Source organism: Lissotriton vulgaris, chromosome 11 (assembly GCF_964263255.1).
Source record: "Lissotriton vulgaris chromosome 11, aLisVul1.2, whole genome shotgun sequence".
Lineage (NCBI taxonomy): Eukaryota > Metazoa > Chordata > Amphibia > Caudata > Salamandridae > Lissotriton > Lissotriton vulgaris.
Genome location: NC_141699.1, coordinates 1,086,640,576 through 1,086,664,600, shown reverse-complemented (window position 1 = coordinate 1,086,664,600; position 24,025 = coordinate 1,086,640,576). Strand labels below are relative to the sequence as shown.

General features: G+C 44.5%; 1 protein-coding gene across 1 annotated transcript in view; it reads right to left on the bottom strand.

Moving 5' to 3' along the window:
- The window catches only part of LOC147684187 (cytochrome P450 2J5-like), a 150,834-nt gene extending 144,922 nt beyond the window's left edge, over positions 1 to 5,912 (bottom strand). The window contains exon 1 of the mRNA XM_086944599.1: positions 5,617 to 5,912. Coding sequence (XP_086800725.1) covers positions 5,617 to 5,793 — 177 coding nt within the window. The 5' untranslated portion in view covers positions 5,794 to 5,912. The remainder of the gene's footprint in view (positions 1 to 5,616) is intronic.
- Between the last annotated feature and the right edge of the window lie 18,113 nt (positions 5,913 to 24,025).

Sequence of the window (24,025 nt, the reverse complement as noted above, 5' to 3'; positions counted from 1 at the left end):
CTCCATCCCTCCCCCGCCCCACACTCCATCCCTCCCCGCCCCACACTCCATCCCTCCCCCGCCCCACACTCCATCCCTCGCCCACACTACATCCCTCGCCCACACTACATCCCTCCTCCATCCCTCGCCCACACTACATCCCTCGCCCACACTCCATTCCTCGCCCACGCTCCATCCCTTGCCCTCTTGCCCTGCCTCTATCTCTCACCCTGCCTCTATCTCTCCCCCTCCCTCTATCTATCTTTCGCCCTCCCTCTATCTATCTATCGCCCTCACTATCCATCGCATCACCACAGCATCACTCAGGGGCACCACAACATCACTATGCGCTACTACAGCATCACTGAACGCCACCGCATCACTCGTCGCCGCCACAACATCATTCAGAGCCACCACAGCATCAATCTGTGCAACCATTCAACAACAACTGATTCAAATATGTTCTCTCAATGTTTCAAACTTTATTACAAATGTCACAAAAAAATGTTAATATTTCACTTCTGTTCTTGTATTTTCATCAGAATAAAATACACTAAACATAATCTTCCAAAAAGTTATTTGCAAAAGTTTAAGCTATTGACATTATAAATTACAATAGCTTTTATTTAAGTATTAATTATTGAAAAAAATACAACCCATTGTTATTTTTATTATTAATACATCTAAGTCATGTAAATACAACACATATTGCATTACAAATGCTAAAGGTGTCACGTTTGCAAAAGTTAACACTATTGGCATTGTAAATGACAAAGTTATTAATTTCGCTATTTTCAAAACAAAAACATAAATAAAAAAATTGTCATTTACAATACTAATACCTCTAACTTTACTAATGCTAGACCTATTACATTGCAAATGCTTGTTCTTTGTAGAATCGAGGATGGGTTATTCATGTCTGTTTCTACAACTCTCTTGTTCTATCTTATTTGAATTTTTCATATTCTCTCTTTTTGTCACTTTGCTTCATTTCTCTTGTTGCTCTTGTATATTTAGTTTATCTATTTTGTTTTTCAGTATAAGAAAGGGGGATATGTTGTATCCTGCTTTTGTAAATGGAATGCTATTTTACCACCAGTGAAATGTTGCTGTGATGATGCTGTTCGGAATGTTGAGAACCTGTTAGAGCAGTCACAGTTGAGTGGGCTGAGCAGCATGCTGGCTGCTCCTGGTGGGGTTTCTGTGGTTCTGTACTTCTCATCTATGTATACTTCCTCAATAAATCCTCATGAAACTTATCACGGCTTCCTGGAGTAAATGGCTACATCATGTGACTGCTGTCCTGTACCCACAACTTGTTTACCAGCCTCTGTGCTTCCTGCAGTTTGCAGCTCCTCATCGGGATGCACTGGGGTTATTAAACTTTTTCTGAGGTGGGCTCAGTGTTGTCCGGCACAGGGCGGGGCTGGAGGGCGGGGAGGGGGTAGTCGACAGACAACGGGATAGGTAAAATGACATTGAAAAAAATATAAAACCACTTACCTAGCGTTTGTCGCATTGCCGAGTCGGTGATGCGGCGAGCAAAAGGTAAGTGGTTTCGTTTTTTTTTAATTTCATTTTACCTATCCTGAAGTCTATCAACACCCCTGCCCCCTCCCTGCATCACTGCTATTACCTGTGCTGGCCGCCACTGGGTGGGGCAGCCCTCTGCTTCATTCTCTTCCCCTTCCTTCCCTCCAGCCTCTTGGCTTCCTTCTGTTGGCAGCCCACATCCACTGCACTGGGAGGTGGTAACTTCATTTTCTCTTCCTGCTTCTCTCTGCTCCTGGAGCATCTCTGTTGCATGTCCCCTCAGTTCTTCGTAGGTGTTGCCGCCTCAGGTCTAAGAAGTTTACCACAACAAAGGTCCTCCACTGACTCTTCCCTCACCTTTTGTGTTTTCACAACTCCTTTCCATTTGTCTTATTTTGCCCCTGTGGTCTTCCTGCTTCCCCTCTTCTCCCTCGAGCACTGTTCAGCAAGTCCCTCCCCAGCGCCCATTACCATTTTGTCATCTAGAGCAGAGGAAGCACCTTCAATATTGCGCATGTGCGCAGCATCATTCCCTTTTATGAGCCCCCATGACCTACCTTGGTGAGAGGATGTGGCCTTATGGCCAGAACTGCCAACCTCGGTGCTGGGGCACCAGGTTCGAGTCTCAGCGTTGACTCAACATCCTGTGATTTGGGGCAAATCACTTAACCTCCACATGCCTACCAAAAATGAATGTGTCCTTGTATAACCTATCTCGTGCGCATGAAGGGGCAGATTTTCGATAACTGGTGCATCCCTGCATATAAAGGATAAAAGGATAATTACGCACTTATATAGCACACGACTACCCATAGGCATCTCGGTGCTTGTACGAACACCGCAGAGGAACCCTTCCTGGCCTTTCCCTGTGAGGAGCCCACTCCTGGGCACCCCCAAGGTGAAGTCAGGCATCCTCAGCGTTGTTGGGGCCGTTGTAGAGGTTAAGCAAGCTATTGCCCAGAGGTGCAGAGTGGGGCTCATGATCAGAATAGGCACCGAGGCAAGAATGATCAGGTCCAAGGAAATTGAGCCCGAGACCCGCCAAGGTAGGAATTGAACCCTGGTCCTGGCCAGCCTTCTGCATCAGGGCCTGCTGCTCTAACCATTGAGCCACACTTCTCTTCTATATATATCAGAAGCGTATATCAGAAGGGATGCGCCAGTTATTTTGCATGACACCTTGCGCCACCATGGATGCATCGCATTTACAATGCGGCGCACCATGGCGCAAGGATAGACAGATGCGTGAAGTATCTGTTAGCGTATAGGTGACGCAGTGCTGGAGTCGTGCTGGAGTCGTGTCGCAAGCGCGACACAACTCCAGCACTGGTCAGGGGTGCCCTATACTTGCTGTGCTGCGTCACTCTTTACACCTGCTACAAGCAGGAGTAAGGATTTGACGCAGCAGGGACGTAAAACTGACTCAGTGAAATCTTGTAGATTTCACTGCGTCACTTTTACGGGGCTTCCTTGCGACGGAACGCCCGCCCTGCACACATTATACCTGACGCAGGTATAGTGCAGCGCAGTGCAGTGCTTTACAACGTGACGCATCTCACTAGATGCGTCATGTTGTAAATATGTTGCATAGGGGTGCACTGTTTACTCTGCTGCTGCGTCACAATAGTGACGCATCGGTGGCGGATAAGTGTTACAAGGGGCTTGTAAATCTGCCCCTAAAGCCTCCAATACCTTTGGATCTAGTTTGCGCTATATACATCTGCCAAACAAAAACAAAAAACACAGCCCCCAAACTAAGCTTGTCACTCCTTGCGTACAGGCTTGCACCCTCTATGCTACTCCAACCTCTAGGAGGGTAGGCTATCACTGCCAAGGATGTCTCTGCGGGCAACAGGCTGTTGACCTAACTAAACCGGTGGCACAAGTCCTAAAAAAAGAAGTGGGAGACTAACCTAGGGCCTATTAGGATGGCGGACGGACCTGCGTCCGTCCGCCACCCCCGAGGTGGAGGGACTGTCCGCAGGGGCAGCGGTGGTCCCTCCGGTGCAATTAGGATGTGACCGCCACCCTGGCGGTCACATCCTGTATCTTTAACCTTGCGGCGGGTGCTGCTTGAAGCAGCACCCGCCGCAAGGTTTAAAATGCATGTTTTACATTTGCATGCACAAAGCGGCAGGCACCGCGCGGTGCCTGCCACTTTGTGCATGTAAATGCTGGGGGGTACCATAGGTACCCCCCATGTGCACCCCCCACCCCCGACACCCTGGGGGCCCGCAACGGGCCCCCAAACACCAAAGACCACATGCTTTTCCACAGCGGAAAAGCCGCCGTGGAAAAGCATGTGTAAATGCACATCCTAATTTGGCTGACGGTGTCTTGCAGACACCGCCACCAAATAGCACTCCACACCCCACGGATAAGCGGCGGACGGACCTGCCATCTGCCGCTGGTCCCACCGCAATCCCACCGCCATCCTAATCTGGCGGTGGGTGTTTTCTGTGGCCACAGTGGTGAATCCGCATCCTCCAGGCCGGCGGTAGCTTCCGCTGGCCCGGAGGATGCGGATTCACCGCCATCCTAATCGGCCCCCTAGTTAGGCAGTATGCAAGTGACATCATGGCGCGTGACAATACAGCATCTGGCATCATGTGCATGGCATCGGTACATGGCATCACACATTGAATCACAGGAATTGACGTCATAGGAAGTGGCATGACAAGCCATGATTTTACATGTAGTGGCATCACAAGAAGTGACATCAGATCTTAAGCCCTCACATATATGTGTAGCAGGTCCATCGTGACGTGAGCACGTTTGAGCGCAAGCACAATTCGGGTATACAGGGAAACCCTCCTGATTTTGGCAGATTTCACACTTTTGTAAGCTACACATAAAACAATGTTGCCTTTTGTCAGCGTAAAGCTTCCTTTACCCAAGGATTGCCCCCCCCTTCTCCCGAAAGTGTCCACCCCTCTATCTCTCCATCGGAAGGAGCTAAGCATGTCTTTGCTCACCATGGTGGCGTGGTGTGGCTCACTGGTTAGAGGCGGCAGACGCAGAAGCAGAGAATGGCCCTGGACCAGGGTTCAATTCCCGACGCGGCAGGGTCGTGGACTCGATAATTCTCGCCTCAGTGCCTACTCTAACCAGTGATCACACTCGGCAACTCTGGGCTCTAGCTTGCCTCATCTCCACAACGGCCCCCCACATACGCCGGGGATGCCTGGTTTCACCTTGGAGATACCCAGTAGGTCCCATCTCACAGGGAAAACCAGGACGGGTTACCCAGCGGTCTACAGCGCGGAGATACTCCTTCGGGAGTCGATTCTAGCGCATTACAAACCCACAATTAATTAATTAATAGAACAGCACCTGATGTGCGCTTCGAATTCAAGGGCACCAGCATAAAATAATTATCGTTTTGGACGTTGGCAACGCCGGGGTCCCCTCCCATCCACCATCCTTTTCCATGTACTTTTTATCAAAATCTGAAAGCCTAAATTATTTTTAAAAAGTCTAAAGAAATGACTATACATCAATGAAGTGAGATATCCCGCTGCATGTGCCATGCAGCCCAGAAGTGCATTTTTTAGACTCGTCGTTGTAAATATCACTTTTGATAGGCTGGTGGCTGCTTTTAGCCCTCAGGAGTGTCTCCTGGCTTCACAAACACTTCTCCTAAGCTCATGCCACCATGACAACCGATGATGCACACACATGCTGGACTGGCACAAGGATTTTTGCGGCATCGGCAAAATAACTTCTTTCCATAATTCTGATTTCCCAACCAGTCCCCAAGTGGGTGCAAGCAGGAGGCTGAGTCTGAATCAGATGGTAATGTGTGATGCAATTTTATATAAACTGAGTTCTTAACTGCATCCATTTTCCAAAGCAAAATCTGGTGGAATTTGTTCAATGCGCATTCCGAGTTTGTGGACCTTGGAATAGATGAAAATACAGTGTTTATCCTTTAGCCACAATTTTGAGGGGCACATCGCCAATTGGTGAGGGTATGCTACTCCCAGCTCAAACTGCACCCTGCGGTATGGGTATTTTCTGGGTGTGGTATTACATCAAATGATAGAAAGCAGCTGGGAATAAGCCCCTGTGCCTGGCCCTATAATCACCCCGTTTCCCACATACCTGCATGAGAGTCTCATGGTGCAGACTGAAGTTCAGCGCCCACATGCTTCCAACGATAGGGAGTGGAGTGGGTCCTGGTGGAAGCTTCCTCGCCTCCCACTGTAGATTTAGAAACTGCCCCACGAGCAGGACCACAGCCAGGGCGACAAGCGCCCACATGACCTCCATCGCGTCCATCCTGTTAGGAGCTTTATCCGGCGCTGAACCCGCAAACTCTTTACCGGAACCGTCTCTCAGTCAGGTGTGTCTTGTGGGGATGTAGCACTATTGCTTCTTTTTCTCCTACTGTCAGTCCCAGTGCAGACTGTGTAAACAAGGACTGGAGACGACCGGGAGAGGCGCCAGTTTGCACAGAGCTGCCACGAGGTTGTGCCAAATGCTGCATTAATCTCTCTTCTCCCTGGGGCTTGCAGCAGAGCTATGGAGCGTGCCTCTGCGTGCACGAGTATTATATTATGATTGACTCCTTGATAGGGGTACCAGATCTTGAGAACAACAAACCGGGGCATTTTGGAAAAATAGAAGAAGGACTACACTTTTTCATCCACGGAATGGCTCAGAATGACAGCTCTCATTAAAATAGGATCACAGAAGATGTCTTAAGAAAATAAATAAAATGTAATTTTTACAACCAACATCATACCTAATAATTAAATTGCTTACAACAGCTGCTAACTGGCACAACTTTAGAACACCCCAAAAAACTGTTTCTCACTCTTTTCAGCTGACCCCCTCTGAAAACCGGGACATCAGCCAAAATGACCAAAATCTGCTGGAACAGCTGTTGAAAAACCGGGACTGTCCGGGAAAATCCAGAAGATCTGGTCACCCTACTCCTTGAGGTCCAGGCATTATAAGTGAAAAGAAAAACTTCAAGCAACAGCCACAATCCCTGTCAGGGTGAACCACAAAAACACAAAATTAACCTGTGCTGACCTCTGGGTAGCTTGGCACAAAAGCAGCCAGGCTTAGCTGAGAGGCAATTAGTAGAGAATGGATGTGGCACACAAACAGCAGTAAAGTGAAAACACAACACAAGAAAAATACCACACCTGTTTAGAGCAATAGAGTACATTGTAATAACTCATTTGACACCAAAACAACAAAAATCCAATCAGTAGAACTGAAGTTATGATTTTCAAAGTTTTCAGTAAAAACCAGTGCCTACAAGATCTAAGATCCAAGAAGGGGATTGGGTCTTTTTGGTGCTTACCATCGCACTTAAAAGAAAATTTGAAGAAAATGTTCTAAGAAGGTAAAGTTCACCATGGCAAGGCTGCAGGTGGTGTCCGAGGAGAGAGAGTTGTCGTTGAGGAGCCACTGGATGAAGATTTGTACGTTCAAACGTAGTCTTATTTTAGGCAATCCAAAAATCTTGAGCTGGAATAAGCTGGTGGTTGTAGCTGATGAGAGTTCCGGGAGGCCAGATACCCCTTCGCTGGCAGGCTGCTGAAGAGGATTTGCTGCTGCAGAGAAGAACGTAGCAGGAGCTACTGTGAAGTCAGGCTGGCCACCAATGCACTTTGGGCGGATAGTCGAGCAGGTTGGTTTTAGTCTTCCCTCAATTCTCAGAGCAGCTTTGAGCCTAAAATTCCAGCGTTTTGGATTTTGTCTATCTGGGCACCTTAAGAACCACCTCCAAGCATCCAGGACTGGAGGGGGGTGGTTAAAACCCACTCAGGCTAGGTCCAGGTGCCGGTTTAATATGGATTTTGCCTTTTCTGTCCCTAAGGCTCTGAACAGGAGGCCAACAAACTAGCCCACAGAGTCACTCTGGTAGTCCTGGTTGCAGGTGATGAAGTAGGGCTCAAGCAGCAGGGCAGACCTCTGAGTGTTCAAGGCAGGTTCCAGGCAGCAAAGCTTTCATTCCAGGTGAATAAAGAAGTCTTGTTGAGTACACAGCAGGCCACACCAGCAGGCAGTCCTCTGAGAGTCTTTCCGCAGGTTCAGAAAGTGAACTGAAGAGTGGGACTGGTGGCGCTATTTTTAGCCAAACAATAATATACGAGAGTAGCCACTTTTACTACGGCGAATCTATTGGTACGTCCTATTAAATAAAGAAAAACATCTGGTTTGTTAAAAGGCCTATCATCTGTTGAAATTTACTCTGCAGCATGCTTCATCAGCGAGTGCTCAACACAGATTCCAGTATTGTATTTTGGCAAGTTCGACCTCTTTTGTCCAAGGGAGCTCTTTATGTGGTATTTTTTATCGCCTATGGTTGGGGGAACTAAACTTAAAATTGCCTAGGAGTGCCCTCAATCAAACTAATCTTATTTTATTCTCAGGCCCCCCTGGCAAGATTAAAAACAAAATTAGCGGCTATTTACATGGCCACCTGATAAGTAGTGAATTTTCTCTACTATTTACCCAGCTGCTGGCCGGCAACCTTGAAAATAACAGAAAAGGTAATTGTTTGCCTGGCTGCCGGGTAAATAGTAGAGATTCTGCACTGTTCAGCTGCCGGCTGTGCAGAAAGGAGAAAATCTTCACAATTTCCATGGCGGCTGACTAAATATTAGAGATTTTACACAATTTGGCCGACGCCTTTGCACATAACATAACATAGTCACTATTTATCTATCCACTGGCTAAATGGTAGAGATTCTGCTCTGTTCTGCTGATGGCCGTGAAAATAGCAGAAAAACGCCACAGTCGCTGACTAAATAGTACATATTCTTCACTATTTACCAGGCCAGTGGCCAAATAGCAGAGGTTCTGTACTATGTGGCTACCAGTCACGCAAACAAAAAAAAACTTCACTCACTAAGCAACTGCTGACAAAACAGCAAACATGTACAATTAGGCCCAAAACAACAAGATGATGCACAGACTTCTTGAAGTAATCTCAGCCACTGGCAATCGTTCCGGCCGCATCTCAATCCATTGCTTTTGTGCCCACCATGCCATCCCAGTTTGGTCCTGGCCATATGCAAATCATTCTTGATCCTGCTCCCCATGGGAACAGACTAGCCTGAACTGCCAGACTAGGTCTTCCCTAGACTGGAAACAAGCATCCTGGAACCAGTTTCGGGGTATCACCCCAGTCAGGCTAGCTTGAATCTAGTGGCACAGTGAGCCTGCGACCCACATCTGGGCATACCCTGCACACTTAGGGTGGCAAATGCAAAAACAACAAGGTGATAGATGAAATGCTTGGACTAATCTCAGCCACATGAATCGCTCAAGGCTTCATTCCAATCCATTGTTTTTGTGCCCATCATGCCACCCAAGTTTGGACCCAGCCATATGTAAATCAATTTTGACCCTGCTCCCCATTGGAACAATTGAGCCCAAACTACCAGGCCCTACCTGGACCAGAAACAAGCATCCCGGCACCCGTTTCAGGGTATCACCCCTCATCAGCCATGCTAGCTTAAATCTAGTGGCACAGTGAGCCTGGGATCAACGTCTGAACATACCTGGCTTACTTAGGGCGGAAGATGAAAAAACAACAAGATGATATATGGAATTATGAACAATGTCAAACACTCACCCCAGAATAGTGATCTGGGCCTAAATCCGTCCATCTGATTCGCATATGGCTGGGTCCAAACTGGAATGTCATGATGAGTAAGAAAACAACGGATTTAGACCCAGATCACTATTATGAAATTTTGGTCGGATGTTTGGAAGGTCATCTCGAAAATTTTCCCTTTACACGATGATATTTCTTATGCTATGTTAATATGTAAATCAGTTGCCCTTTCCCATCCTCTTAGTGAGTCAGAAGCAAAGTTATTTAATTTTTTAATTACAGCTGCTTTGAAATCCATTACTTTTTGTTGGAAAGATGCTTCTTCCCTTTCAGTTCATGCCTGGTGGTCGTGGATTATCTTTACAAGAAAAGGAGCTCAGCTGTCCCTTAAAGGCTTTGTTCACAATTTGCAGTCATTTCAATCTTTTTGGTCTCCTATTGATTCGTATGTTATGCAATGATTCGTATGTTATGCAATGATATGCATTAATGTTCTCATCTGTATGTTGATGATTAATTTCCCCTCATTTACCATCCTTTGTACCCAATTTAATTGTGACTCTATATTGTTTTATTTTATGATTCTATGATATGTTCACTCCCCCTCCCCTCCCCTCCTTTTCTCCCTTTCTCTTCATTTTTGGTTTATTGCATTTAATACTCGCAATTTCATCATTTATGCATATAAGACTTCTTCTTTTTGTATTGTATTTGTCTATTTCTTTTGTTTGCAAAATACTTCAATAAAATCATTTTGAACATAAAAAAAGAAACTTGACATTAGTCATTTTTAAATTAACTGGAGGATTTCCTACCTATGCATTTACAATAGAGTTAAGCATGCACAGTCTATATTTAAATGGTTACAATATAGTGAAGTAGGATATGTTTTTATGCAAGATACTAATATAAATATGTTTAGCAACAGGCTTCTGATTTATGTGGCAACCATCCAGTGCCTTCTATTAGGAGAGACGTAACACACAGTCTTGAAAAAGATGGCACAATATTGATTAAATGCTATTGAAACGCGTCGACGCCTACAACTGTACAATCAAGCAATCAAACTTATCCTGTGAATAACTCAAATCAAGCGGTTCCAGGATTTAGTTTAAGAATTTTGTGTCTTGATGTGCAAACTTTTATGACAAATTTTATGGTCTATGTTTGTCTCTCCCTTTTAAAAAAAATCCCTCTTTTATTTATGTAAACATTTTTTGATCGAGTTGATATGTGATTGTGTAGAATACTAGGTGTAGTAGTTGATGTATGAACTTTAGATGAATTTTATTCGTGAGGATACTGTGTATGACGCTTATGGATTTATAATCTGTATTTTCAAATTGTTTTTATGATATGTTTTTAACACAAAAATAAAAGTTTTGAATATGTTTATATAAATATCATTTCCTGTCTGTGAATTTCCAGCAGTAGTGACCATTACTAATATATGGGCTAACGTTATAGCACTTCCACCAAGGGATTCTTTTGATTTTACTGTTTACAAGTACCCTTTTCCCCCGTTGTATTAGGGGGTCTCTCTCAATTTTTCCTTTCATAAAAAGACCAGCAAGGTAAACTGCTTGCGTCCTAATTATGTGACAGAGTTGAAAATCTTAAAAGGCTTATTTACAAACCACTTGCGCCTCAGGTGACATTGGAAAATGTGATGTACGGGTGGCGCAAGGGGCTTGTAAATAAGCCCCTAAGTTTATATGACAGTAAACTGAAACAGCATCCACTAGCTCTGGAAATACATTTGCTAGTATTTTTAAGGACAGTTTGCAATGTGTAAGCACCACATTCTGACTTATTAATCAAATACTGTTAAACAGTGCAGTAACCACCTTAATGTACGTTATGTGGCGTGGTGAAATCCTAAACTCTGTCTTTCTGTACAGTGCATTTAATTATATTTGCCACCTGCATAATCAAATCATGAGTCACGAGAATAGGCGTGAATTACTAGTAGGGCACACTGAAGCACGGCTGCCACTCTTTATATCAGACAGAACAAGCTCATTTCAGCAGAACTGTGAGTTTCCTAGTGAGCAGTAGTTCCACTTCATTGTTAGGCAGTCATATTTTACTTGGGATAATGGGACGCTTTTTCACAGTGTTGTGTTTTAAATATGTCTGTAAGAGCTTTTGTCAGCATGGCTAGTGTGTATTTAATGGCCGAATCTGCATTTCTCAATAGGATCGCTACATTTTCCGTATGGCAGCTGCCGTTCTTCTCAGCAGGCAATGCCATTCTATAAGGAGACAGTTTAAAAATAAATGGTTAGTGGAGCATTACTGTAAGTTCTGCTATAGTTTAAATAGAACAGTAAATGTACTTTTTTAAATCCATGCTAAATATGTAACAAGACAGTATCAGAACTTAGTCTGCCTCCAATCCACCCACTACCTCAATCCACTCCCACACACTCCACGCCACTCTGACACTTCACTCTGACGCTGCATTCTATAACACTCTCTGCCACTGAACTCTGCCAATCTCTATTTATCTCTACAACACTCTACTCCCTCCTTCTCCACTCTACGACATTTCTACTCCAACAAATTGTGCCTATGACACTCTACTTCTCCCACTCCACTCTAGGACACTGGCAACAGCCATGTAGCAACAATCCATATAAATACACTCCATAACATGCCACATAATTCCAATAAGCATAATTACACTGAACGACACAGTTCCATGCAACACAATTCCACTCCACACATTTCCATTCCACACCACATAATTCGGCCAAAAATCACGTAATGCAACTCAACAACACTTTTATCCACTACACACTACAAAATACATCATACATACAATTAATCCAAACACCACATAATTAAATTCCAGAACATACCTATGCTCAACACAAAATACCATTCCACATTTTTACAGTCCAGAAAACACAATCCCACTCCATATAATTCAACCTCACTCAAAACCACATAACAACTATCCACATAATTCCACTGCACACCATCACACATAATCCCACTACATACATCCACTCCAACCCACACAATTCCACAACAAACAATAACACTCTCTCATATGGTTAACTTCAGATCTTCAAGCACAGTTTATTTCCTGTACCTTTTCAAAGTGTCCAACCCTCAAACATATGCTATGCTCCTCTTATCGTGTCTTCTGTGCACACAGCTGCTCCCTCTTTGTAAGTCTGTAACCTGCTCTCCCCTTCTTTCTCTCACACTTTCTGCTCATCTGTCTGGAGTTCATTAACCACTTCCTGCACAAACTGCCTATCCCTCTCTATCTTCCTTTCTATGTATTATATGTAGCTCGCATCCCATCTATTCACCATGCCACATAATTCCACTACACATATACTCTCCACACCACACAATTCTACAACTAACAATTCCAGTGCAACCCAAATAAATCCACTCCACACGAAATATACCCACCACACTTCAAACCAAAACACATTGACATTTACAATACCAATAGCTCTAATGTTTACAAATGCGAGACATATTGCATTGCAAATGCTTGTTTTAATTTGCTAATAACATTGTCTCTCTGTGATGAATCGGCACAGAATTTGGCAGAAGCTGGAAGCTGTGGATTTTGAGTGCAATGGCAGGTTTTGTGCCAATCCTTCAAGGGGCAACGTTAAGGGGAGGAGGAGCAATACAAAGTTCAATTGCCTATAACATTAACACTGTTATTAATCTGCACCCATTATGGCAAGCATTTAGAGAGTTACACCAAGTGCAAGCGTTTCTGGTTCTGTGCAGATCCAATGGAGCTGAGGATTTATAGAGGTGATGAAAGCATTATTTTATTTACTACTAACCTTGACTCCATATGATGGATCTATACAAACTTTGGCCGAAACTTAACATGTTTAGCATACTTTTGGTTTTCTCAATTTCAATCAGGATCATCAAGGGGGAGGGAATGTTAAAGAAGGGAAAAGAAGTGTTCATCTGATTGTAAATTTGACATTATTTGATGAATGTGTACAAACAAAATGTGGCACAAGTTTAGTGGATTTAGCTTATTGTTGGTTATGTCAAGTATTAAGTAGATCCATCAGGAGGATGAGGCAAAGATAAATTCCCTGCAGCCATTCCTAGCAGTGCACAGCAATAGGAGTAGTTGAGCAGCATGGTTTGGACGGCAACGGTGCTTTAGGAATAGAGCCTGAATGGTAGCCCCAGTGCAGTGGGCGAATCATAAAAAAACAATGAAATTCAGTTAATAACACATGTTGTAGTTCTTTTAATCACTCTTTTGTTTGTTACTGTACCTTTGCCTAATTGGTATTTTGAGCATGGCTGGTGGTAAGTTATGGCATGCGTTGTAAGCGATACAAATTTTCCTTTACTGATAACCAAGTACCCCACTGTAGAACTGTACTCTCTCAGGGTAGTGAAGCTGAGCAGTCCATGGCCTACTCTGGGGAGGTACTGAGGGCTGGGTACCGACAACTTTGTTATAAAAAAAGGCAACACTCTTTATTACACACACTATTAAATACTATGCATTAATTACAAATCAGGTAGACAAACTATTTGGTGTAGTTCACAACCACAGCAAGCACAGAATACATAATTATGAATCTCTCCACCTATACTAGATGCAATAAAACACCAAAAGGGGTGCTATAATCAATAAGGCAGCCGACTGGCTCTGCCAAGGTGTCACCACACTAAAAATCACATGTGGATATTTACTTTGCATGTAAGTATTTTAAAAAACAAAAAATAACAATAGTTTGATGTTATTTTAAAGACAAAAGGGGTAAAGGTGCAGGTAGATGTAAAGGAGGTTGGGATAATTTTTGGGTCCCTGGGTGGGTAGAGGTTAAGCATTGGGTAAGGGTGTTTTTAGGATTATGGGGTGGCTAGAGGTGAGTGATTTTAGGGTTAAAGGGTGGGTAGAGGTAAAAGGAGGTATGGGTAATTTTAGGGTTTAGGGCTGAGTGATTTTACTGTTAAGAGATGGGCAGATGTAAATGAAGATAATGGTGATTTTAGCGTTAAGGATTGGCTAGAGATAATGGTAGTAAGGATGATTTCAGGGTTAAGTGTTGGGGATAAGTAAAGGGGAGTAAGGAGGAATTTAGGGTTTAGGGGTGTACAGAGGAAGGTACAGGTGTAATTTTAGGGTTAAGGCATTAGTAAAGGTAAAGGCACTAATGGTTGTTTAAAGTTCAGCAGAGGGTCAAGGTAAAGGAAGGTAACAGTTTTTATATTTTTTTTAAAATAGTGGCTTGGAGTAGTTCAACCCCATAACAGACCAAATGAAAGAGGGTGTTTGAGAGTAAACCACCATAAAACAAATATATATATATATATATATATATATATATATACTACTATAATAAAGGAGAAACGTGCAGGCTTTGAGGCAAGTAAACGTGGGAACCACTGCGCCAATCTACACACCCGATACACCGTAGAAATCGGCAGGGTGTGTAGATGGTTATAGGCTATATAAACTTTTAAAAAAACCTTATTTACAAAAAATTAATTAAAAAAATAAATAGTCCCCCCAAAGTAGCGCAGGCCGCGACGTGCGTGCTCACGTCGAGGAGGGGCGTCAGAGCGGTGCCAGAGGACCAGCATCCACAAGGTTACAAAGGCGGTGCTTTCATTATGCCTCCCTTCGCTCTATCCTTTTTCTCCTTTTCTGTATCTACCTCTCCTCGGCTCTTCTCTCCCCCTCCCTCTTTGCCTCCCCATATCCCTCTTTCCTCCCCTTGTCTATTTCCCCCATCTCCTCTCCCTACCTCCAGCCTGCTAACAGCACTTTATAGCTGTCATCGAATCAGTGCGACAAGTGCTGAATTATATCTCAATAATTAAACCACCTGTTGCCGCGCTCAGCGGCTGCAATTACACCCGAGGAAATAAGCCCGTGCAGAGAACATCAAAGTCTCTCCTTCCCAGTCTGAGCAACACAGCTGCTCGAGGAGGGGACTTCGGGGGGACTGCACAGCGCTTAGAAGCAACAGGAGGACTGTGCGCAGCCACAGCTACCAGAAGACTCTGTGTCAGAACAGTGTCCGTCCTGTTCTGTCCCTGAACAAAAGAAGTCATTCTGGGAATTGTAGTTTTGTGTAATGTCATCTGCACACTGTGGGCTTAAGTTTGAAACTACAATATGTTGTTAAAGGAACGTCCGGGAGTGGAAATGTAGGGTCTTAGAGAAATTTTACAAAACTATGCGAGGTCTCTACAGGACAGAGGCAAGTTGGGGAAGAGCAACACAGACGCAGTGTATGATGCGAAGGGTTAATAAGGCAGAGTGCTGAACATGTAGGGGTAAAAAACATAGGACAGCTAGCTGTACGTGGAGTGCATAACACCCAGATGCCCGAGGTGTAATTGTAATTGCATTTATAAAGTGCTTGCTACCCCAGACGAGGCGTTGAGGTTAGTGGTGGCTGATACGGGGCTGTCATATGGTTACTACGTTTCTATATATTGTGTTAAGTTAGCACAAGCTTATTAAATGTTTAAACGCAATATTTTCTTTCAGCTTGAGTTTGCACACGACACCTAATTGTTATTGTAGCTTTCAACCTAGACGAAAGATGTGATTTATTGGAGAATAATATGTTATTGCTCTGGTATCAGTCGTGCTTGGTACACTTGGTACAACTGTCTGTACACCGAGAACTGCACACTCTAAGAATAACCTAACACAAGGTTGCTGAAGGCCTGATCCTCGCACCACGTTAGACATAACACAAATAATGTTGCTGCCAACATTGGGCTCTACGCGGGTTTAAGATACAGTTACAGGGAATGAATCAACACACTTGATGCTTCGCATGCTGAGAGCTGGTAGCGGTTGATGTGATCTCCTCCTACTGAGAATTAGAGGTATGGGTCCGCCCTGCTAAGAACCCAGATGAGACCTTCTTAGATATAATATAATATGCTAATTAGGGTGCGCGAAATATAGGTGATACAGAATTCTATAGATCTTTGCATCATAACATGCTATCACCTTTTGCTTATTATGGATTAGTGACTATGCTGCTAACTCTGATTTTTATAATATGTATGTTGATATTATACAAGAAACTGCGTTTGAGAATGTTGCATTGAAAAATAAACATTTCAAACTTGCACGTGTATTCTTTGCCTCCCAGTTTTGGTTTGGAATGATTATATAACGAAAGAGTGTTCATGTGTTCCACGATACCTGAGGTATTCTAAGTTCATGTTCTGGATTGTCTAAGTCATTGGTAAGTTCTTACTACCGATGAGACACTGTAGCTAGCTTGGTAAGGGGATTTCTGAAACAAAGGTGAGTTTTGGGTCACCCTAACTCACCCAGGTTCTAGATCTCTGTGCACAGTTCTGTGGGAGAACGGAAACCCTGCTACATGGCGCCCATACGTTGATTGGCCTTATATCATGACACTCGAGTAGTATATCATTCAAACCTTAACGCCTTCATTCCCGTTTCCGGAAAACGGCAGTGTCGGAAAAACCTACCTATTTTTGAAATAGGTTTTTTTCAAGCTTGAAACTATCTGTAAACGTTTTTTTTTAATTACTACCCAGTTGTGCTACAAAGTAATCTTTGTGTTTTCACTTTCCTGTGCTGACATGGCACAAGCCGTGGACATCCCGCAGCATAGTCGCATTGCGGTGCGTGACCATTTGCGGATGTATGATGTTCCTGTGGAAGGCTTGGCTGTTGTTCTGGTAGTGAGTGCGGAACATGCGTACCCGTACGAACTGTTTTATTCGTGGGTGACATTTCCGCCAGTGAACGCTAATTCTGGAGTGTTCCATTCATACACTGCTTCAGATGTACCGGCTGCGTATGCTCCGTACAGAGCACTGGAGGTTCCTATTGATGCTTGGCAGCATGGAGTTTGGTTTGGTGGCGCCCTACCACACGCTTTATCCGCTTCGAGGTTAGGTCCTTTGTCCATTCCGGGCACACCTTGGCCCGCTTTGGCTGGATTCACTCCTCACCCTCAACGCGCCACTTGTAACGTGGCTGATCTGCGGCGGCTTCATGAAGTCGCGGTGGAAGTGATTAGAGCGCTTGTTCATTACACTAGCCGTAATGTTCAGGACGCGGCCCCTAGGGGCGCACAGCTTCGTGCAGAACATGCTGGTCTGAAAATCAATCCGGTCATGGTAAATTCCGTGATGGGTAAAAAGCCCCAGGAAAAGGATGATTTTCCGTTCTGGCTTGCTGAGAAATTCGGCCAGCTGGAAGCTGTGTTTCCCAACACGAGTCCGGGTGATAAACACCGGATTCTTACACTAAGTTTGCCGAAAGATTTGGCTCCTGAACTTGTTGACTGTGAGACCTGGGGCAAGACTTTTGCAGCGGTCTATTCGAGGTGCTATGGCTCCCCGTCTGTGACCAATCTAGGTGGGGTCCTTAAACGTGTTCAAGACGAACACGGACCGGAGTCGGCTGTTGAATTGGGTATGCGCCTGTGTGGCTCCTTTGATGTGGTTTGCGATCTGATCCTTGCGAATGTCAAGGGGGATGCAGTGAACTTTCAGGTTGCTAACGCATTGGCGTTGGTTCCCGAGGCCGAACGACCCCGACGGTTAGCAAGGATAATTGTAGCTGCTTACAAAATGGTTGGCCGCAATGCAATGGGGGTTAAAGCTTTTCCTGATAAGGAGAAGAAGCAGCCCCAGGGTCAGACATCGGAAACTAGTGGTCAACAAAAGTCCAAGAAACAAAATTGGCCTAAAAAGCAGAATCAGGGTAAGCAACAACAACAACAAACACAGGTTTCTGCTCCTGCGTCTCCGTTGCCTGCGCAGTCGGATCGTGTTTATGATTTGCGCGACCGCGCGATGATTAAATCGCCTGAGAGGTTTCAGGCTTCTGACCAACGCTCTCCTCGTTCCTTTCAGGACTCATCGGCTCCGTCAACCGGTGGTGGAGGGGGCGGCAGGGGCCGGGGTGGCCAGCAAGGACGTGGTCAGCCCCGCCCGCAAAACAGTGGAGAGCAGCAGGAAGGCTCTACGCCCAAGAGACCACAATTTGCCACGAAGAAAGTCGCCGCCCTGACAACGCATCGTTATGCCCCAGATAGTGAGAACGCGACTTCGGAATCTGACGTGGGCTCTGACCTTGCTGGACAGCGCAGCAGAGATTACCATAGTGAGAGAGGCCCTCCGTCCACTGTTGAAGGTGACAGCGACTGATACTTATGTTGTGATTGAAACTGCTGATACGCATGTTGCTCCCCCTGAACGTCTTTTTGAAATTGTCCTGTTAATTGAAGGTGACATGCAGCGAACTGTAAAAGGGGTATTTTGGGAAAATCTCTCGTCTACGTATGACATTTTGCTTTCGGAGGCTGACTGGCCCCCTCCTTTTGTTCTCGCAGCTCCGCGTGGGGAGGAGGTAATCCTACCCAGTTTCGCGCACACTGTGCCGAGAGTGGAAGCGCTGCATTTTGCAGAAGAGTGGGCTCTGGCGCTTGCGCCGGCTGTGTACCGCAATCAGTGTGGCTGGGATAAATTGTCACCGAGCCACGAGATTCCTCTACGGTCTCAGCCACAACCTCAACCTCAATATCCCATACGGCGTGAAGCCAAAGCTTCAGTCGCGGCTATCCTTGAACAATTGGAATATCAAGGTGTAATTGAAACGTGTGTGTCACCGATGAATAACCCCCTTTTTACTGTAAACAAGCCGGACGGCTCATATCGTTTGGTTTTGGATTATAGGCATTTGAACTCGCATTGCCGTAACTGCGCAGTACAGAATACTCATGGCTCTGCGTTAGTGAATAGTCTTGAGCGTAAACGGTTTAAAACCACGCTTGACATTTCCAATGGTTTTTATGCCCATAGACTAGACGGTCTAAGTTCCCAGTGGACAAGTTTTACATGCGGCGGTGTGCAAAAAATGTTTCGGCGACTCCCAATGGGCTACAAGAACAGTCCTGGAGTATTCTCCGCACGCATTGTCTCTCTTCTGGAGAGCTTCGACCCAGTTGCTTGTTCGTATGTGGATGACATTTATCTCACAGACGACGATCTTTGGGAGCATCTGTGTCGAGTAAATAGCATAATTTGTAACTTTGCTGACATAGGTTACAAGTTTAACTTTGCAAAGTCGCACATTGCAGAGTACGCAGTGTTGTTTCTAGGTTACGAGCTTAACAACGAAGGGAAGGGTTTAGCATCCCACTTCCTGGAGAAATGCGCACAGTTGCGTTCTCCGACAACACTGAAAAAATTACAATCTCTGCTGGGCTTTTTGAATTTCGGGAGGACTTGCATTCCGGAATATGCCCAGCGTATCAAGCCTTTGTATGCTTTGATACAACCATCTTTTTCCAAATCATGCTGGCTGCCTCAGCATTCAGCCATTCTACAATCTTTGCAGGCTGATTTGCTCGCTTCTGAATACTTACAGACTTGTGATAACCAAACCAACCTAGTGATAAGAATTATCCCTGGGGCGGTGGGTTTCACGTACCTGACTTTTAATGAGGGAGATACAGTACCTATTGCTTACAAGTCACACTTGTACACTTCGGCTGAATTGCGTTTTTCCACTGTGGAGAAAGTTTTAACGGCTGTGCAGATGGCGATTCTTAAGGAACGTGCCCTGTCACAAGGGAAGCGCATGTTGGTTGTTACCCCGTGTCCTGCCTTAGAGGCAGTTACGAAGGCCAGTGTGCCTAATTCCAAAGCTTTGCACCCTCGGTGGATTCAATGGGCTGCATCCTTGACGTCACAAGATGTCACGTTTATTTTTGACGCCACTTTACAGTCGCAGGAGTATTTACAGTATGAATTTGTTCATCCTGCTCCTTTAGCAATGCGGCCGTTGGAGGATTTCCATTGCATCATTTACACTGATGGTTCGGCGCAGGTTGCGCATGGCTCTAAACATGCCTACGTTTCCGCTTGCGCCATTGTGGTCGGTGCCATGGTGAACGATGAGTTCAAGTCCAGTGTCGTGCACACGCAGACACTTGGGGACTGCACTGCACAATTAGCAGAGCTCCGTGCTCAGATGCTTGCATTGGAGTACGCAGTTGCTAGTGTGACGACTTTGATCGTAAGTGACTCTTACTACTGTGTCCAGTCTTACAATGAAAACTTGTTCTTTTGGATTCAAAATTAGTTTCGTGATTCCAAAGGTAGCACAATTAAACATAAAATGATCTGGGTCCGAGTGGCGGAACTTAAAGAGAAGTTGCCACTCGTGTTTGTGATGCATACTCTCGGTCATCAGCGCGTGGGGGTCCACGCTGTTGGCAATTCGCTTGCTGATGAAGCAGCGAAGTCAGCGGTATCAAAATACTTAGTTGCAGCGGTCACGAGGTCCAAAAGCAAAATAGATGATGACATCTTAGCAGCAGTTGCTGCGACAGAGAAGGGAATTAAATATCCTGCGGGGTTCCCTTCTAAATACACATACCACTTAAGTCCCGATAAGGTTCCTTATGTGAAAATCCCTGATGTTGGCGAACGTCTAGTTCCCAACTCGGATCGCAGGGCTGTTTTGAGTGCAGCGGCTCATGAAGGTGTGGCGTCTGCGCATGCGGGCGTCTCAGCCACTGTAACTCAGCTACAACAAAGATTCTGGTGGCGGGGACTGTACAAACAGACGCGCGTATATGTTCTTCAATATGACATTTGCCAGCAGATTAAGCCTTCAAGTGCTGCGCGTCCGCCTCAGACACAGTTGTATATCTCGAATAAACCGCTTGGATGCGTTTATTTGGATCACTGCGGTCCATTTTCTTCTGATACTGCATACAAGTACATCTTAGTAGCAGTAGATTCATGCACACGCTTTGTGTGGGTATGGCCACATCGGAGCGCTGATTCACGTACTGTCATTAAGGATTTGCGAGTCTTTGTGGGAATTTTTGCCTGTGGTACCTTCCATTCGGATCAGGGTCCGGCTTTTGCCTCTAAGGCGTATAAGGATGCTATGGTTTCGATGGGGGTCCAAGTCAAGTTTTCGAGTCCCTACAGACCTGAGGGTAACAGTGTAGTTGAACGAATGAACCGCGACTTAAAGCAATCTTTGACAGCTCGAGTTATAGGCACTGGCAGAAACTGGTTAGCCCACCTCATAGGCGTGCAGCGTGCGCTTAATAATCTCCCAAGAAGGTCTCTGGGTGGGCGGACCCCATACGAAATGCTCTTTGGTATCAAGATGTATGTCCCTGACCTCGATGGGCTGGACTGCAAGGCCCAGGCCACGGCCTTTGACGTAGATGAACATTGCAATGTTTTACAGAATCTACAAAAGACCAGAGACAGTCTTGCAAAGGAACATTTGCCCTCCACATCGGATGATGCGCTGCAGATCCCGGTAGTTGGCTGGCTACCCCAAGTTGGAGAACTGGTTCGAGAGAAGATCGATAACAAGAAAGAGTTTGGTCCCTCATATCGAGCACCGGTTCGAGTTCTTGGAGTGAAGGGCACAAGAACAGTCATTTTACCACCACTTCCAGGTCGTAAGGAAAACAGATTTATTTCTATTGACAATGTCAAGACACACAGGGTGGCCGATTCTTCATAGCATGACACCGGCTGTATCCTGTCCTTCCATGGTGAGGCACTCTGTGCTAGCGATAAGATCTGGTGCAGAACAGGAGGTGTCCCTCGAGATGCCTGCCATATCCAGTCCTTTATTAAATACTATTCCTGTTACTAACATTGATGAGCTGAACTACACTTATCCTGCTGATTTATCGATGCCTGATTTACAGACCCGTTTGGCAGACCAATCCAGATTCTCTTTTGACTCTGTTTCGGAACTTTCAAAGAAACCCTCAAACATTTCAAAATATACAAAGTTATTTAAAAAACATTTTTTGATTCCTCCATGGACATACATTTGGTTGATCCTATTTTCATTTTACCTTTTTATGTCAATTGGTTTTGTGTTTTATTTTTTCCGCCTGATCGATGGTCACTACGTTAAAGAAAGAACAGGAATTCGGTACCTGAATGGAACATTGGCCCCTCTTTCCTCTTCACATTCAGCGCACAGACTGAAACGAAACTTAAATACAGTCAACATTACTGCTTGGCCTGTCCTTGATGGGATTGTGTGGGATGCGGTTAGGTTTCAGATACATGGGCCCACTGAAGTGATTAATGTTCCAAATGTGCTTAGAGTAAACATGGGAGATGTGATTAAACAAAATATACGTTCTGATGATTGGGATATTCAGGCCGTGGAAGCATTATTTTCTGATTTGAAGTATTCTTGCCTTCGATGCTGAGGATCTGTATTCAGATTCTACTAATTATGGTGATTTGTTTTGTTTTCAACACTATGGTAATCATTTTTTACATAAGACAAATTCCAGACGGGTTGCTGTAAATTATACACAATGGGAACATTGCCCTGCTCCATTAGGTGGCAGCTCCAATACGTTTCTGAAAAAATACACTTATTTTACAGACTTTAATCAATCTAATACCGAGTCATTTTATTTTAAAATGACACAAAAGTCCATGTCCAAAGTTAGACTTACTGATACAAAATTGCTGTATTCGAAGTCCTTTCTAGACAGGTTGGCTGTAGATGGCTACGAGTTTTGGAAAGGAACAATTAACCTTAAATCGGTTTGGGGTACCAAAGATTGGCAGGTACAAGGCACTGAGGCTTTGCACCGTGCATGTCTCGTCCCGAATCACATGTTGTTTTTAAATTCTTCCATTTTCCAAACAACATGCTTTGGATTGGCTACTTCTAAAAAATTAAATACACCGACCATCCCAGACTTAGAGGAATATTCAGGTTGGGGTAATTTTACTGATTTGTCCATTAATGAGTTGCAAGCTCTTTTGCACAATTCATCCTTTAACATTTCCAGTTTGGATTCCAATTGTTGGCTGATATGGCAGAAGAGTGCTGATTCTTGCCAACGCCGTTTTCTGGGTTTGGCTAAAGGGTTCACAGAAGTCAGACCCGATCCCCGTTTTGAAGAAGACTATACTGTCACAACTTATTCTGTGGGGAAGCTGTGTCAAAATTGGTTACAACATTCCACATTGGCTGCAGTTAAACTACATCTGTCTCAATTAAATGATAATGTGGATTTGAATGATTTTATAAAAGGCCCAGCTAAAGGTAGATCCAAACGATGGCTGTATGCGATTTACAATGAAATTTGGAAAGTTTCCCAAATTGAGGCTGCTAAACGCCTGAGAGCTATTGATCAAGCAAATTTAGAAAAGGTGCTTGCAGTTGTCGATAACAGTATTAACACGCTTTCTTCCCGAATTTACACGTTGAACAATATTGTGTCTTCTGTTGTTGACATTGTACATGATGAAGTGTCCGTGTTATATCATGGTCAAAATCAATTGCGTTCTGTGATGCAGTTAGCTTGGACACAACAGACTTTGAAGTCTGGTCGAGTGCCTTGGAATTTTTTGAACGTCTCATCACTATTTGCCCCATTTAATTTGACTGAAAAACAGCGTATGCTATCAATGAGAGATGCATCATTTTCTATGTTACACATTGAAAAATTAGAATCCTTGCCCTTTTCTGTGGCTGAGGTGACTACTGCTACATGGCTTATCCATGGTGTTATTACCTTACCTTTTGCTCTGTATAAATTTACAAATTGTATGAAATATATGGCTATAGGGTGATATGAACCATTATGCAGTGCTTTCCTACATGAGACATGGTCTTTACCATACACTTACAGATGCCTAAAAGAGGGAAATGAAGTGAATCTGAATGGTGAAGAATGCACACAGTCACCTGACCGCTCACTAATATGCAGACACATCCAGTTGCATGGTTCTTGTAATCAGGACAAACCTAATTTGGCCTGTGTTTTGAAAGGGACACCAGTTCCTGCAATAGTTCTCACGTTCACTTTATTGTCCAACGGTAGTTATTTACTTTTGAATAACGAACTGTGTTGTGGGTTACAGGCCGGTATCGCTTATGTG